Source organism: Sminthopsis crassicaudata, chromosome 2, assembly GCF_048593235.1.
Source record: "Sminthopsis crassicaudata isolate SCR6 chromosome 2, ASM4859323v1, whole genome shotgun sequence".
Taxonomy (NCBI): Eukaryota; Metazoa; Chordata; class Mammalia; order Dasyuromorphia; family Dasyuridae; genus Sminthopsis; species Sminthopsis crassicaudata.
This window is the reverse complement of record NC_133618.1, coordinates 351058601-351077355: the sequence shown is the minus strand read 5'-3', so window position 1 is coordinate 351077355 and position 18755 is coordinate 351058601. Positions and strand designations below refer to the sequence as shown.

Below are 18755 nucleotides of genomic sequence, written 5' to 3'. Positions count from 1 at the left end.
GGGGTATATAAATTAAATATCAGGGAAGGGGTTCAGGGGAGTCAAGGAAAAAGGCATAATCTGGGGATAATATGATGGCAGGAAATACAGAATTAGTAATTTTAACTGTAAATGTGAATGGGATGAACGCTCCCATCAAATGGAGACGGATAGCAGACTGGATCAAAAATCAGAAACCTACAATATGTTGTTTACAGGAAACACACTTAAAGCAGGGAGATACATACAGAGTAAAGGTAAAAGGTTGGAGCAGAATCTATTATGCTTCAGGTAAAGCCAAAAAATCAGGGGTAGCTATCCTTATCTCAGATCAAGCAAAAGCAGAAGTTGATCTAGTTAAAAGAGATAAGGAAGGAAACTATATCCTGCTGAAAGGTAGCATAAATAATGAAGCCATATTTATACTAAACATATATGCACCAAGTGGTATAGCATCTAACTTTCTAAAGGAAAAGTTAAGAGAATTGCAAGAAGAAATAGACAGTAAAACTATAATAGTGGGAGATCTCAACCTTGCACTCTCAGATTTAGACAAATCAAACCACAAAACAAATAAGAAAGAAATTTAAAAAGTAAATAGAACATTAGAAAAACTAGGTATGATAGACCTTTGGAGAAAACTGAATGGCAATAGAAAGGAATATACTTCCTTCTCAGCAGTTCATGGATCCTATACAAAAATTGACCATATATTAGGACATAAAGATCTCAAAATTAAATGTAGGAAGGCAGAAATAATAAATGCCTTCTTCTCAGATCACAATGCAATAAAAGCTACATTCAGTAAGAAGTTAGGGGTAAATAGACCAAGAAGTAATTGGAAACTGAATAATCTCATCTTAAAGAATGACTGGGTGAAAGAGCAAATTATAGAAACAATTAATAATTTCACCCAAGATAATGACAATGATGAGACATCATACCAAAATCTGTGGGATGCAGCTAAAGCAGTAATAAGGGGAAATTTTATATCTTTAGAGGCTTATTTGAAGAAAATAGAGAAAGAGAAGATTAACGAATTGGGCTTGCAACTTAAAAGGCTAGAAAAAGACCAAATTAAAAACCCCCAACCAAAAATCAAACTTTAAATACAAAAATTAAGAGGAGAAATCAATATATTGAAAGTAAAAAAACTATTGAATTAACAAGAGTTGGTTTTATGAAAAAGCCAATAAAATAGATAAACCTTTGGTAAATCTGATCAGAAAAAAGAAAGAGGAAAATCAAATTGTAGTCTTACAAATGAAAAGGGGGGTCTTTCCACCAATGAAGAGGAAATTAGAGAAATAATAAGGAGTTACTTTGCCCAACTTTATGCCAATAAATTTGATAACTTAAGTGAAATGGATGACTTCCTCCAAAAATATAGGCTTCCTAGATTAACAGAGAAGGAGATAAATTGCTTAAATAGTCCCATTTCAGAAAAAGAAATAGAACAAGCTATTAATCAACTCCCCGGAAAAAATCCCCAGGACCAGATGGATTTACATGTGAATTCTACCAAACATTTAAAGAACAATTAGCCCCAATGCTATATAAACTATTTGAAAAAATAGGGGATGAAGGAGTCCTACCAAACTCCTTTTATGACACAGACATGGTACTGATACCTAAACCAGGTAGATCGAAAACTGAGAAAGAAAATTATAGACCAATCTCCTTAATGAATATTGATGCTAAAATCTTAAATAAGATATTAGCAAAAAGATTTCAGAAAATCATCCCCAGGATAATACACTATGATCAAGTAGAATTTATACCAGGAATGCAGGGCTAGTTTAATATTAGGAAAACTATTAGTATAATTGACCACATTAATAATCAAATTAATAAAAACCATATGATCATCTCAATAGATGCAGAAAAAGCATTTGACAAAATCCAACATCCAGTCCTACTAAAAATTCTTGAAAGTATAGGAATAAATGGACTATTCCTTAGAATAATCAGGAGCATATATTTAAGACTGTCAGTAAGCATAATATGCAATAGAAATAAACTGCAACCTTTCCCAGTAAGATCAGGAGTGAAACAAGGTTGCCCACTATCACCATTACTATTCAATATAGTACTAGAAACGCTAGCCTCGGCAATAAGAGCCAAGAAAAAGATTCAAGGAATTAGAGTAGGAAATGAGGAAATCAAACTATCACTCTTTGCAGATGACATGATGGTATACTTAGAGAACCCCAAAGACTCTGCTAAAAAGCTATTAGAAATAATTCAGAATTTTAGCAAAGTGGCAAGATACAAAATAAATCCACATAAATCCTCAGCATTTTTATATATCACCAACAAAATGCAACAGCAAGAGATACAAAGAGAAATTCCATTCTAAACAAATGTTGAGAGTATAAAGTGTTTGGGAATCCATCTACCAAAGATTAGTCAGGCATTATAAGACAAAAATTACAAAACACTTGCCACAAAAATAAAGTCAGATTTAAATAATTGGAAAGACATTCAGTGCTCTTGGATAGGCCGAGCGAATATAATAAAGATGACAATACTCCCCAAACTAATCTATTTATTTAGTGCTATACCAATCAGACTTCCAAGAAACTATTTTAATGACCTAGAGAAAATAACAACAAAATTCATATGGAAGAATAAAAGGTCGAGAATTTCAAGGGAACTAATGAAAAAAAAAGTCAGAGGAAGGTGGTCTAAGTGTACCTGATCTAAAGCTATATTATATAGCAGCAGGCACCAAAACCATTTGGTATTGGCTAAGAAATAGACCGGTAGATCAGTGGAACAGATTAGATACAAAGGACAAAAAAGGGTACATCTATAGCAATCTAATCTTTGACAAACCCAAAGATACCAACATTAGGGATAAAAATTCATTATTTGGAAAAAACTGTTGGGAAAACTGGAAATTAGTATGGCAGAAATTAGATATGGATCCACACTTAACACCATATACCAAGAGAAGATCAAAATGGGTCCATGATTTAGGCATAAAGAATGAGATCATAAATAGATTAGAGGAACAGAGAATTGTCTACCTCTCAGACCTGTGGAGGAGGAAGGAATTTATGACCAGAGGAGAATTAGAGATCATAATTGATCACAAAATAGAAGAGTTTGATTACATCAAACTAAAAAGTTTCTGTACAAACAATACTAATGCAAACAAGATTAGAAAGAAATTAATAAATTAGGAAAATATTTTTACAGTTAAAGGTTTCGATAAAGGTCTCATTTCCAAAATATATAGAGAACTGACCCTAATTTATAAGAAATCAAACCATTCTCCAATTGATAAATGGTCAAAGGTTATGAACAGACAATTTTCAGATGATGAAACTGAAACTATTTCCACTCATATGAAAGAATGTTCCAAATCACTACTGATCAGAGAAATGCAAATTAAGACAACTCTGAGATACCACTACACACCTGTCAGATTGGCTAAGATGACAGGAACAAATAATGATGAATGTTGGAGGGGATGTGGGAAAACTGGGACACTGATACATTGTTGGTGGAGTTGTGAAAGAATCCAGCCATTCTGGAGAGCAATTTGGAACTATGCCCCAAAAGTTATTAAACTGTGCATACCCTTTGATCCAGCATTGCTGTCATTGGGCTTATATCCCAAAGAAATACTAAAGAGTGGAAAGGGACCTGTATGTGCCAAAATGTTTGTGGCAGCTCTTTTTGTTGTAGCTAGAAACTGGAAATTGAATGGATGTCCATCAATTGGAGAATGGTTGGGTAAATTATGGTATATGAAGGTTATGGAATAACCTTTTCTAAGAAATGACCAGCAGGAGGAATACAGAGAGGCTTGGAGAGACTTACATCAACTGATGGTGAGTGAAATGAACAGAACCAGAAGATCTCTGTACACTTCAGTGTTGTATGAAGAGGTATTCTGATGGAAGTGGATATTTTCAACATAAAGAAGATCCAACTCACTTCCAGTTGATCAGTGATGGACAGAAATAACTACACCCAGAGAAGGAACACTGGGAAATGAATGTAAATTGTTAGCACTACTGTCTATCTACCCAGGTTACTTATACCTTCGGTAGCTAATACTTAAAGTGCAACAAGAAAATGATATTTACACACATATATTGTATCTAGGTTATATTGTAACACATGTAAAATGTATGGGATTGCCTGTCATCGGGGGGAGGGAGTGGAAGGAGGGGGGGATAATTTGGAAAAATGAATACAAGGGATAATATTATAAAAAAAATTACTCATGCATATATACTGTGGGAAAAAAATTCTAAAAAAAAAAAAAAACAGAGTCCTAAAGCTTCACAATATTGATGTCAGGATGAGAAACTATTGCATTTTATTTTTATTAATATAAATATTTTAATAATTGAGAATATAATTCCAAACAATATGTTTAAAGACATAGGCTCAGAGTGACCATTTCTATAAAAAGATGAAATTAGACTACAAACTAGTACCTCTCTTTATATTCAGTTGATTTTAATAATTAACTACTAATTACTAACTATTACTTCACCCCAATCTCACATGAAGAAGTGAGGTTTCTCCAAGTACAACTATGTGCATAAGAGATCCCATTTCAAACTGGATATTCCTTGGACATCTCAAAATGAATATATTTTCAACTGAAATCATTACCCTTCCCCCAAAGCCCTCTTCTTGTCCCAACTTTAGATTACTGGCAAGGTTACTGCTGTCTTCCCAGTCATAATGGCTCATATACAGGTGTAATCCTAAACTTCTTATTCTCTCTCACCATCCATATCTATTCTGTTGTCAAATCCATTTTGGTTATACTTTCCAATATGACCCATTCTTTCTTATGATATTGTCACTAGACTAGTACAGTTCTTTATCATCTAACACTTGCGTTAGAACTGTTTTTACCTTTTACCTTTTGTTTTATTCTTAGCACTTAGTAAGTGCTTAATAAGGACTTCTTCACTTTATTTTAAAAGAGCACTCTTCAAAAGAGACAGCCAGGCAGAAAAAAGAAGAATTACATAACAGTTTTTGCTTTTCCATTCCAAAGATCAGTCAAGGATAAAGCAGGAATCCCATCTTTAATTTTATATTATCTATTCCATACTTCTGAGTTCATTATCTCATTTTTCTTGCCAGTCTTTATAATCTGCTTTTTACTCCCTTTGTTTAAAGCAGAATCATAGCTCTTACTTCTCTTTCTCTTAATAACAAATTAAATTTTTTATCATTTCATTGATGTCTTTTTGTAGCATATGCATTTGCAAATATCCCTTACTGTTCCACTGTTCAATTAGATATATGGCTTTAAATAACAAAAAATAACAAATTCAGAAAATGTCTATCACTCTCCCCCAAAAAAACTAATTAACATCAACTGCATCTGACAATATGGGCTATATTCCCCAAGTATAGTTGAACACTTCTTAAAAATTTCCTGTGCACCAACCATACAGAAAATATAGTATATTTTCCATATACAATCCCCCAGAAAGGAAGTTAAAGGAAGTAATGTCATCTATAGGGCCAGTTGAGCTTGGTGAGTGTCAACATTTTGTTATTTCTATTGACATTTTGGTAGTGTTACATGTTGTTTTCATGATGTTGCTTACTTCATTCTACATCAGTTTCAAGGCTTCTCTGAAGTCTTCAATTTGTCATATATGATGGTATTATACTATTCCATTGCATTCATGTTTTAATTAATTAGTTAACAAATGTTAATAATAATAATAATAATATAATATTGTTGTCAAAGTAATGAAAGTCAATTATCATAAGTTACCATACATACAGATGTTGCCAAAGGATTAGCTTTACTTATCATTATACAGTATTATATGTAGTGAATTCTATCCCCACTTCCTATAAATCCTGCTGCTGAAGAAGACTGTTGTACCTTCAGTGTTGCCTCTTAAGGTCCCTAGGAGAAAGAAAAGAAGGGAACAGAAAAGGTTTCCATATCTGTTTAACATTCCTTTAAAACCTGAGGTATACATGGTAAGTAATTCTTTCCCCTACATCACTGCCAAACTGTTGTATCTTTTGTCATATTTATTGAGTTTCCCACACAGAGCCTCTCTTCTCTTGGCTCCTTTTGTAACATTTAGACTTCTCCATCATGTCTAAGCAGCCTTTTTTATCCTGGAAAATGCCTCAGCTCCTGTGCCCTCTCACCAAGGAAGCTCCTTCTATTCTCCTGGGTGCATTTATATAAAATGCTAGTTATCCTTATTATCATCATCCTCCATAACATTATAATTATTGATTTTATTTGTATTGTTTTTCTTAGCCTGGAACACTGAAAGTCATTAAAAATGTTTGTTGATTTTTGTGTGTGACTTGACTGAGTTTGCTCTTCTCTCCTTAAGTTTCTTATTCTACTTTTTCTTTTGATCTTCTCCCTAATTTACTTTTTGCAAAGCAGTTGGGGTTAAGTAACTTGCCCAGGGTCACACAGCCAGTGAGCATTAAGTCTGAGGACTAATTTGAACTCAGTTCTTCTGTTCTTCTCAAGAGAAAACTTTAACTTTGTTGAGAAAAGAAATTTGCTATAAGCTTACTATTCTCCTCATACTTCAAATATTCCATTATTGTCCTCTATTCTATTCTCTACTGTAATCTCTAACACAAAGTGGTCCTTGTTATTACAATCAACCATTTTACCTTTGTCCTTGATCCCTTGTCTTTCTCAGAGAAAATGCTCTGAGTTTTCTCTTTCCACTTTTCAGTTATTCATTAGTCTCCTTCCCTATTATCTACACACTGGAGTGTGATGGTTCCAGAAGAGAGAGTTTGGTAGATGACTTTATGCAACTCTGCTTCACAAATCCAATTTATGAGTTAATCAAAAGACATCATCCATGCCATTTTTACCCTTTTTGCTTATATCAAAGTCTTATGGCAATAGACATGTGATAAAGCAGCAGATGAATACACTGGAAATGATAGTCACAATCACAGTATTTTCTTTTCACTGAAAGCAGTAGTGGGATTCAGCAGTCTACTGCGTATCTAAGCAGTCTTTTAAAGACCATACTACTTAACTCTTGTTTTGAGAAAGGGAACAGAAAACATGAAAAATATGGAAATTTGCTTAAAAGGATTGTACATATTTATCCTCTATCAGATTGCTTGCTGTCTTGGGGAGGAAGCAAGGAAAGAGGGGCAGAAGGAAGAAAACTTTAGAACACAAAATCTTTTTTATTAAAGCTTTTTATTTTCTTTTTTATTATAGCTTTTTATTTAAAAAACATATGCATGTATAATTTTTTCAACAATGACCATTGCAACACCTTGTGTTCCAATTTTTCTCCCCCTTTTCCTCATTCCCTACCCTAGATGGTAAATAACCAAATATATGTTAAAAATAGTAAAAATATATGTGTAAAAACCAATATATGCATACATATTTATACAGTTATCTTGCTGCATAAGAAAAACAACATCAAAAAGGAAAAATGAGGGAAAAACAAAATGCAAAGTATAACAAAAAGAGTCAAAAGACATATTTAGTTCCTACAGTCCTCTCTTCATACAAGATCATTGGAATTGGCCTGAATCATCTCATTATTTATCTCCTGCTTCTGCTCATTTCACTTAGAATCAGTACATGTAAGTCTGTCCAGGCCTCTCTGAAATCATCCTGCTGATCATTTCTTAGAGAAAATTAATATTCTATAACATTCATATTCCATAACTTATTCAGCCATACTCCAACTTATGGGCATACACTCAATTTCCAGTTTCTTGACACTAAAAATAAAAAAGGACTGCCACAAACATTTTTGCACATATGGGTCCTTTTCCCTCCTTTAAGATCTCTTTGGGATATAATCCCAGTAGAAACACTGCTGGATCAAAGGGTATACACATTTTGATATTTTGATAGTCCTGTGGACATAGGAGAACACAAAATCTTACAAAAAGATGCCATAAGAATTTTTCTGCAAGGAATCCACTCACTATCAGCACATGAATATTAAATTCTTATGAATAACATGAAATCCAGTAGACTTGAAAGATACACAGCTCTTGTTACAAGAAAACTCATCAGGTATCACATCCAAATATAGTTCTGAGTGAAACAAGCCTGGAAAATGAGGCTTTCCTAACCAAACTTTGAGCTGGATGCACATTTTACAAGAGTGACAACAGTAAAAGGAAGTGCAGTGAAACTGGCATACATTTTGCATGTATGCTTACCAATAATAGAATTATGACAGCCATCATCATTATAGCATATGTTTCAACCATGATAAACTTCAGTGATTTAAAGAAAAATTTGTGAAGACTTGAAGACCCTCTTCATCATTGTGCCAAAAGAGGATAAAGCTAATAATTCTGGGTGACTTTAATGCAAGAATAGGGACAAACTACCAGACATGACAGGGAAGCCCTGGGAGAATTGGAGTTGGAAAAAGCAATAGCAATCACCACTTATTACTGAAGACTCGTGTATCTTATGATTTCATCATCAACACTGTCTTCCATTTACCTAAAAACAGTAAAACTTTGTGGCTTCATAGTGAACAATGATATTAATTGATTATGTCATTCTAAGGAGAAGAGACAGACAGAACAGGACAGTGATGAAAGTGATGTGTGATTCAGCATGATGAACTGATCATAGACTTATCATCTCCAAGCTAAATATTTGTATTCAGTAAAAGTGGAGGCCCAAAAGCAAATTGACAACCAGAAATAATGTCATCAAAATAAAGTATGTAAGGCTTGTATTGATGTAATCAGTCACAATTGCACATACCATATCTTGATTCCTACCTAATGATATCACTTTGGTCCTCTTTGAAAATAAAGGGCTTCAAACAATCAACCATGTTATTGTGAAAAATTTTCTTTCCTTTAATTATTTGGGACTCAGAGGGTCATTTTTCCTGCAAATTCTGGTTAACTAAAACTCTGGCCTCTAGTAGCATTATGTGATAAAAACTGACTCATGAAATAAAAGAAGACTGACATTCCTCAGAAGCCAAAGGAGTGCCAAACTGAATGTGTATATGTATATGTATGTATATTCAAAAGAGAGAAATGGAACATATCGTGGTTGCTTTATTTTAAGTAATTATTCACAATATTTTAGCTGTGAGCCATGGCTGTCTTTACTTACAATAACTATTATTCTTGATTATCCTAACTTTTGGAATATAGTCCCACCAGTTAGCTCAAAATTATAGCCAAAGTGTGACAACAATATTTTAATTATTTACTAGTAGTAAAAGGTTAAATTTAGTCTTCCCTATGCTTTTAGCTCTGTATTCTCAACTTCTTTGCAATAAACACTACTCAGGAATAGATATTAAATAATAATGTAAGTAATACCAATGATAGCTTCTATTTGTTGAAACTGATATTATATATGATTAAAGTTCCTGCTTCTTTTTTGATTCTGCTTAAACAATAACTGGAAAAGACATAGATTTAAAAAAATTATAGGGAGAAATAGAATCAACAAATATTCATTTTTTCTTTTTCTGATCAATGAGTGTTAGAAGGTTGTATTGAACCTTCTATGTATTAGAAAGTTGTTAGAAGAGTGTTAGAAGGTTGTATTGAACCATGAACAGGAATTATGGGGGGACTACCATAAAGAGCTAAATTGAGCTTCTAAGCCACTTCATATGACTTGAGTTCTGATTGAACAGAAAATATGTCTTAGTTCTTTTTGGTGCATTTTTCCTTGCTAAATGAAATGAGTAGCTAGAGACTTCCAATTTGTTCTTCCTTGTTAGTCACTGGGGCTTGTAGTAGTAAAAACTAAACACTAAGCCAAAATTTTTAAGGGGGGGAATGCAAAAGTCCCCATATTTTTATGCTGATTCTACTATAGTATTAACTGTTTTGGAACATTATTTTGCCTTATAGGTTGTACGGGACCAGATTTCTCACTGTACAGTAAAATTGCGGCAAACTACTGGTCTCATGGAGTATTGCCTAGAGGTTATCAAGGAAAATGACCCCAGTGGGTTTTTGCAGGTGAGTGTGTGCTTCTTTTGTTTTTGGATTCTAAATGTCCCATGGGTCTGGGTCTAGGGATCCAAGTTTCATCTAATCCAACTAAAGAAATATACCGCATAACCCACTTTAATACATTCACACCTAGTAACTGTCCTGCCATGAAATCACTCATGATATGATTTTTAAAGAATGTTATATTTATTGAATACAAATATTTAGCTTGGAGATGATAAGTATATGCTCAGTTTCATTGAAAAAAAATACCTTATTAGCCTTCATTCATTCAAATTTACAACCTTTTGAAATCATATTTCAGAAATTGTGAGGGCTTTAGAGTTTATCTAATCTAACTCTTTCATTTTAGATATGAAGAAACTGAAGTAATAATAAATTAATTGAATCATAGATTACAAGAAGAGTTTTTTTTAGAAAAAATTGGGTAATTTTGTATCAGTCAGTGTATGTAGCCATTTTGTCAATGGAAAAATCCAAACTACATTATAGTATATTTTCTCAGTGTCAATTTTTCTGCTCAATCAAGTAGTATCAGGAAAATTAGTAGAGAGATATCATAATTGAAATATCATGGAAAGAGTGTTGAGAATAAGTAAATTGGCTTCAAGTCACAGATTTAATCATTGCTAGCTGTGTGACCCGTGGGAAGTAATTTAACTTCTCTTTCCTATTTAGAGGTAGCTAGATGGCACAGTGGGAAAAGCTCTGAGCCAGTAGGCAGGAAAAACAATCAAATACAATCTTAGATATTTACTGATTTTGTGACCCTAAGTAAGACACTTGACCTCTGTTTGCCTTAGTTTCCTCAGTTGTCAAAGTGGGACAGTGACAACAACTATCCTCACAGATTTGTTGCGAAGATCCAGATGAGATAATATCTTCAAAGTTCTTAGCACGGTACCTGGTACTTAGTCAGCACTATATAAATGCTTATTCCTTCCCCTTTCTTTTATGTTTCAATTTGTTCATTAATAAAAAGAGAGCACTGACTCTATATAAAGTAGTTATACTTATTAATAATTCACATTGACATAGTGCAATTGCATTTTCCAAAACCAATCAATCAATTGAACCTTATTACTATGTGCTCACATTGTTTTATGCACCAGAGATAACAAAGATAAAAGTGAAAAAGTTTAACCTCAAAGAGCTCAAATTAGGATGAAGGAGAGGTACATACAAGATGCATACTAAGTAAATGCAGAGTTACTTTGCATCTATGGACATGGAAATATCTGCTACAGAAAGTTGAGAAGAATTTTTAAGAAAACCAGCAATTCTGTACCCAACTGTATAAATATGTATTTATTTAGAATAGAAAATACAAAGACAAAGGTCCAGAAGTGTCATGTGTGGAAAAAAACATATGCAAACAAATGAGGAAATATTATATGTACATATACTTATACACACAGAGAAAATACAAGGTAATTGACAAGTGATTATCTGTTTATATCTCCCTGTTTCTGTATACCCAAGAAGGTTGCTTCAAATCAATATGCTTCTCACATGGGGCAATAGGAATAGGGGCTTCTCTTTCCTCAGAGTCCTTTATTCCTTTAGCAAAATATGTAGCACATAGTAAGCATTTAATAATTGCTTGTTGAATAACTAATGGTTCCCACGTTTATTATTCAAAAAAGAGACTATATATGAGAGTTTTGGTCAGGGGGCATTTTGATTTAGAAAAGTACAGAGATGATGAGTAGAACTAAATGATGAGATTAATTTGAATAACTGGCCCATAAAAGGCAAAGGGTATATATGTATGTATGTATGTATGCATGTATATATAATATGTATGTGTGTGTGCATGACACACATATCTAAAGATAAGAAGATAGCCCTAAAGAGAAGTGAAGCATGGATAAAGCCTCATGGATAAAGTGGTGGGAGGAAAGTAGCAATAAGGATAATGGGAGTCTAGGATAGGATTCCAAGAAATTAAGTCTTTTAAATTTGGTTTCTGGTCTAATAAATTATTATTACTTCATAGACTTTGTCTTTAAGATTTAGAAATCATATTTTGCAGAATACATTTAATCGGGATATCTTGTCAAGAAAGGTGCAATGTCATTTATTAATATAAGGCATAGATGAGGTAGTCAATCACATACAGTAGGTAACATATCACCTGCTGCAGTAGCACTGGTTCCATTAAAACAGTAAGATCAGAAAGAATCACACATTCCAGTAAATAGTGCTTTAACATGTACATCAATTATATTGATAACATTTGCACCAATCTTGTTTATGACTATATGTAAATTTAGCTCCAAATATAGGGACATTTGTAAATGTATCAAGAAAAGTTTGGGGTTAGGTAAAGACTATTTGAATAATCTCAGTTTTGTCAAGGTAAGGCTGTAGCTCATTTTGAAAACTGTTCTATTTCCCAGTGTGACATGTAATCTCTCACGCAATCTTTAATGTGATTAGATTTCTGATGCACTCATTAGAAGAGTGCACTTGACTGAGGATCAATGGGGAAAAGGGACTCTTATGCCAAGGATGACAACAGACTTTGATTTGAATCTAGACAACACACCTCTGCTACAGTCCATACACCAACTTGACTTTGTACAAATGAAAGGTAAGTATTTATATCCAAATAAGTCAAAAAGTATCTTATATGGATATTGTTGCTTACAAAATTGTTTTGAAGACCATAACCTTAAAGGCAAGTGATTGTTGGGAATATAAACATTTAAATTAACTTAATATGTTCACCCTTATAAAAAGATTCACGTTGTGTCTAATTTTGTAATATGATAAAAGTTGTGCAGCTTTATATTGTTCAATATGGCTCTCTGGTACACAGACCATATATGACACTTTCTCTTACTCTTTAAATGGTCTTTGGATGATATTTTTTTGTTTCAATAATATTTTATTTTTCCAATTACATGTAAAGATAGTTTTCAATAAAATTTTTTTATCCCTCTTCCCTTTATCTTTCTGCTCCTCAAGACAGCAAGCAATATAAATTTTATAGTACAATCAATTTAAACATATTTCCACATTTGTCATATTGTTAAAGAAAAATTAGAACAAAATGAAAAAAACCATGAGAAAAAAAGGAAAAAAAAATGATGAAAATGGTATGCTTCAATCAGCATTCAGTCTCCATAGTTCTCTCTCTGGATGCAGATGGCATTTTCTATCCCAAAATTATTGGAAATCTCTTGGGTAACTATATTGCTCAAAAGAGCTTGATTTGAATTACAGTCTTGGTAATCTTACATTGTAGCATAATATTGCAGGACAATTATCTATATTTTACAGAAAAGAATAAAACTTGAACCCAGGGATTAAAAGTTAGCACACTTATTAAATGGAGAAAGATTTACAAATCTATATTTGGCAAGTCATTTTAATAGTTTCTTTGAAAGTTGGAAAAATAGGTAAATGTAAAGAGAAATTGAAACAAAATAAACTTTAGGGGGAGGATATATTTAAGATAAACAGGAGTTTACAAACTTTATTATGACACCCATTTTTTATACCTCCTATAAAATGCCATACACTTCCATGTGCTTTTCGCAGAATAATCCATAAAGAAATTTTGCTAGGTCACATTTTATTTTCATAAGAGAAAACCAGTATGTTTTGTGGTAATGAAAAATTATCTGAACTTTTCATCAATATTGTCTTAACAATTTTGCAAAGAACCTTCTTCTTCAGACAATTTCTTATAATGTTGAATACTTTTGCAAAAACATGAAAAACAAAAAAATAGCTTCTCACTAATATTTCTAAATACAAGTGACTGTAATGCATTTAATTTTGTCCAAATAGCATTAGAATGAACTGATAGTGTAAGATCACTATTTTAAAATAAGTGATCTTACACTATCAGTTCATTCTAATGCTAATTAAAGTATGTCACTATAGATACCAATAGAATTTTCCTACATTATATATATATATATATATATGTATACATATATACATATATATATACAAAAATAATTTTAGTCTATTAATTATAAAAATCCTCTTTTGTGGCAGTTCTCAATAGGTTTGCAATGTATTAAATCTTCTGTAACAACTTTGACATATAGTAGGATATAATCAAATTGGCATCTTTAATGAAATCTGTTCTTTTGTTCACTAGAAATGCAACAGAGGAAAATGTCAGTTTTTCAGTTAACTTATTACAAAGCTCTTTAGACATATAACAATTTTCCTTCTCACTTCAATATATCTTAGTGGAACACTTTAGGTTATTTTGCTTTCCAAGCTTTATTTAAATTATAATCAAGACCGACAAATAGCACTAATATTTCTATCTATTAAATGAGAAATTTAGTTATCAATTCTATAAGCAATTATGATAAACAAAATAATTTTGATATCACAGACTTAGATTTTATGCTATTTTTACATAAACAGGAATACAAAGCAAATAAAAGTCCTTACTGAAATCAGGAAACAATCACAATAGTAATAACAATACTCATAATTCCAGCAATAAATGTAATGAGATGAGTTCAGAAGTTCAAGCAGTGTCAAGATATCTCAGGTGACACAGATCATTTTTAACTGACCAAAAATGAAAAATCAGGAGCTTAGACATCCAGTCCAATTTTCTCATGTTTCAGATGAAATAATGGAAACCTAAAAAGATGGCATTTTTAATATAAGGTCATTATAATGTGGTACCTAGCAGTTTCTTAAATTACCAGTTGATGGTCCTCTCTGAAATTTGAGAATTTTGATCTTATATCATAGCAAGACCTATTACTGTGTCAAAGTATTTATAATTGACTTTCTTAAGGACATAATATTATTATCATTAGGAAAGAACAGAATCCAGATTAATCACACTACAACTGGACTACTTGTAGCATAAACTTTTATTTAGGTGAAAAAAAAGATCAATATCCTTGATCAATGATCCATCGTATCCTTAAAGTAGAAAATCCTTGGCAGTAATTGTTCAGTTATTCAATTGTTTCTGACTCTGTGCTGTATGGAGGTTTTTTGGCAAAGATATTAAAATAGTTTGCCATTTCCTTCCCAGTGTATTAAGGCAAGTAGAGAGTAAGTCACTTGTCCAGGAACACATAGCTATTAAGGGCAGATTTAAAATCCAGTGCTCTATCCATTAAGTCACCTAACTGTCCACTTAATTTTGTCTCATTTCTTTTTCTTGAGACACAAATTCTAGGCTAATTACCCTGAATAATTGTATTTCTGGGATAGATCTCATTGCATTGTGCTACAGATTAATATTTTGATTCAGTTTGTTTATCTCCATAATTCTTCATACCATACACAGAACTTTGATCCCAATGCATAGATAACCGAAAATGTTGAATTACAAAATAGATCATGTTCTTGAACATATATTATGGGACAGATAATTCTTTTCATATATTTTTTAAAATTGTTAATTTTTATTTAAAACATTTGTTTTTAACCTCCCCACTTCAGTTCTGGATATATAGATATATCACATACCCAGCAAGTTATTTTTTACAACAAAGAAGTAAAAAAGAGAAAAGTGGTTCAGTAAAATTGAGTATGACTGTACATAGAGTGTTCCATAGCCATAGTTTCTCTTCTCTGAAAAGATTTTTTCTCCTTTTTTCTTTGATGCAAATTTGAACATTTTAATTGCATAACACAGTTTGGGGTTTTGTTCTTGTTTTTTTTTTTTCCCATTCACATTATTACAATGTATAATATTATTTTTTCTTATTTACTTTACTCAGTATCAATTCATCTAAGTCTTCTCATGCTTCCCTAAATTCTTGTGATCATTTTTCTATGTCTTTTAATGAATGATATATATATTTAGAAGAGTGTTTCTTAAAGTGTGGTCCACATCCCTTGAAGGGTGCCTTAGACATTTTTCAGGGATATATGAGAACAAAACTATTTTCAAAATAATGCCAGGAAGTTACTTGGCTATCTCTGTGTAAGACCACATTTTCTTTATTATACTTCAACCAAAACCATATTTTATGTTAAGCTGAATTTGGCATCAGTATGAGATTTCAGATGTCTTTCATTAAACAAGACATTAAAGAGTTATGCATGTTGGTAAAGTTGTGAAATAATCTACCCATTCTGGAGAACAATTTATAACTATGCCCAAAGGTCTACCAAACTGTATATATCTTTTGATCCAGCAGTACCACTACTAGGTCTGTATCCCAAGGAAATCAGAAAAGAGGGGAAAGAGCCCACAAATGCAAAAATCTTTGTAGCAGCTCTTTTTTGTGGTGGCAAAGAATTGGAAAATGAGTGGATGCCTATAAATTGGGGAATGGCTGAATAAGTTATGGCATATGAAAGTAATGGAATATTTATTCTTTATAAAAATAATGAAAAAGCTGATTTTAGAAAGATCTGGAAAGATTTGCATGAACTGTATATTGTAACAGCAAGATTATGCAATGATCAATTACAAAAAAATAATAATAATAAATTAAGTTCTTCCAAAGCAATCCCAATACATTTTGGATGCAAAATGCCATCTGCATCCAGAGAGAGAACTATGAACACTAAATGTAAATGAGCATATGCTATGTTCACTTTTTTCTTCTGTTGTTTTTTTCTCTCATGGTTTTTCTCTTTTATTTTGGTTTTTCTCCCCCAACATGATTCATAAGGAAATGTGATTTAAAAAAAAAAAAAAGAATATACATGTATAACCAGAAAAAAAGTTTTAAAAATATTTTTTAAAGACTTATACAAAGGTATTGTAAAACAATGTCATTCTCCTCACAGTTTTTTTTTTGTTTGAAAATGACAGATTGTTTTTATGAATAAATTATTTATATTAGCATGTAATAGTTTATTGTCATTTTTAGGAAATTATAGCTGTTTTATAATTGTGTTTTGATTTCTTCTATATTTGTATCAACAAATATAACCCACATAAACAAAAGCTCTTTGACATCCTCAATAATTTTTAAGATAAATATATATAAAAGATAAAGAAGATAAGATAAAAAGAAGATAAAGAAGATAAGATAAAAATAAATAAATGGGTACTAAGACCAAAAAATTTGTTAACTCCTGGATTGGAATATACTCCCGCTTCACCTCTATTTTCAGGATCCCTGGCTTCCTTCAAAGAATAGCTCAGTTGTCATTTCCTACATAAGACATTTTCTGGTCTTATGGTTTATTTACATTATCTCTTTTTAATATATCATTTTGATTTTTCTATATGTATGTGTATACACAAACTTGTATTTATATATATGTGTGTGTGTATATATATGTATATGTGTGTGTATGTGTAGTTACATGGAGATAAATATATATATATAGATAATAAATGAATTTTTGTTTCCAAACAGTATGCATACATATATATCATATGTTACAAAATAATTTTAGAAAAAGATGTGATTTTACATATTTATAAATATATATAACATATAGTATAATTCATTATATATTATACATGCTATATCATATTATTATAAATATATATACTTATATATGACAGTGTATGTACATATATGTATATGTGTATACATATAAATATGTATGTGTTTATGTATATATAACATAATAAATCTATTAAAGTTTAAAATGGCAATAAAATTTTGGGGACACGCTATATGATATGATTATATATGTGCAAATCACCTAACATAACTTTATCCAATAGAATAAGATGTCAGGTGATTGACATTGCGAGAGTAGAGGACTGGAACTTGCATGAATATTTCTTATTTGATCAACCATGTGATCAGGAACACACTGTTTCCATTGACTACATAAAAATATTGTTGCTTTAAAAGGTCATGACTTGGCAACGGACAAGGCTTTTACAGCATCTCATGTGGTAAAGGGGAAAGATCCTTAGAATATTCTCACGAGGGCATATAGCTCTAAGAAATGAACTTGGATCACTAGAGTTTTCATTTGTTCTTTTCTACTACTATATGTTGAGAATGTGGAATTTTTAATCAACTTTTAGAAGCTTGTGCTACAGGACATTCAGTAATACAGAAATCTAGAGCAGTTATTGTAGCCAGCCCAACATTGATGATCTGAAGGACAAAAGTTCTTGACTCTGTCCCTGCAAAAAAAGATAGCAAAGATGATTTGGGACATGAAATTGATGAGCCTCTTACATGGTATAGAAACAGCTAAACTTTGAGCCTAATTACCCTCCTTCTCTGTATGTTGGTGCCCCACAATGAATTGGGGGAAATGTTTTCATATTTATTATTATTATATATTTGAATATCCCATTGCAGTTGGACATTAAGTGACAATGGAACTAGAGTACTAATTATTGGGTCTTGTTGAAAATGAGGGAGGCACATAGCCAGTAAAGATTTGAATTCATGTCAGAATAACAGGTCTAGTCAGACAAAGTCATTCATCAACTATCAACTATGTCACTGGAAGAAGAGGTGAAACAAATGGATTAGGCTCACAAAATACCTCACTTCCTACATAGCACTGGTCCTACCAAGTTATGCCCTAAGCTAAGATCTGAAAAATTTAATGGACTGAAATCCTGGAACCTTGATGCTTGACACCTGGCCTGGATTCCTGAATTCCCAAATCCATGTGGCTTGAGCTTCCAAGAGAATTGAAGGTTCCACTTACAACAGAAAATAACAGTCCATTTAAAAGACACTTCCAATACCACCTTTACAAACAATAGCAAATGGTTACTCCCATCTATATATTATTATCATGTCCTACTCTTCATGATCTCTTTTGTAGTTTTCTTGGCAGATATATTAGAGTGGTTTTCCATTTCTTTCTCTAGCTTACTTTGCAGAAGAAAAAACGGAGGGAAACAGGATTAAGTAATT

At 32.0% G+C, this 18755-nt stretch overlaps 1 protein-coding gene across 7 annotated transcripts in view; it reads left to right on the top strand.

Annotated features, from left to right (window-relative positions):
* TRIM9 (tripartite motif containing 9) overlaps positions 1–18755 on the top strand; it is a 213264-nt gene that overhangs the window by 116864 nt on the left and 77645 nt on the right. For all 7 annotated transcript variants that reach the window (XM_074290805.1, XM_074290802.1, XM_074290800.1 and 4 more), the window contains 2 exons: positions 9847–9957; positions 12394–12547. In XM_074290805.1, the coding sequence (XP_074146906.1) occupies positions 9847–9957; positions 12394–12547 (265 nt within the window). The remainder of the gene's footprint in view (positions 1–9846; positions 9958–12393; positions 12548–18755) is intronic.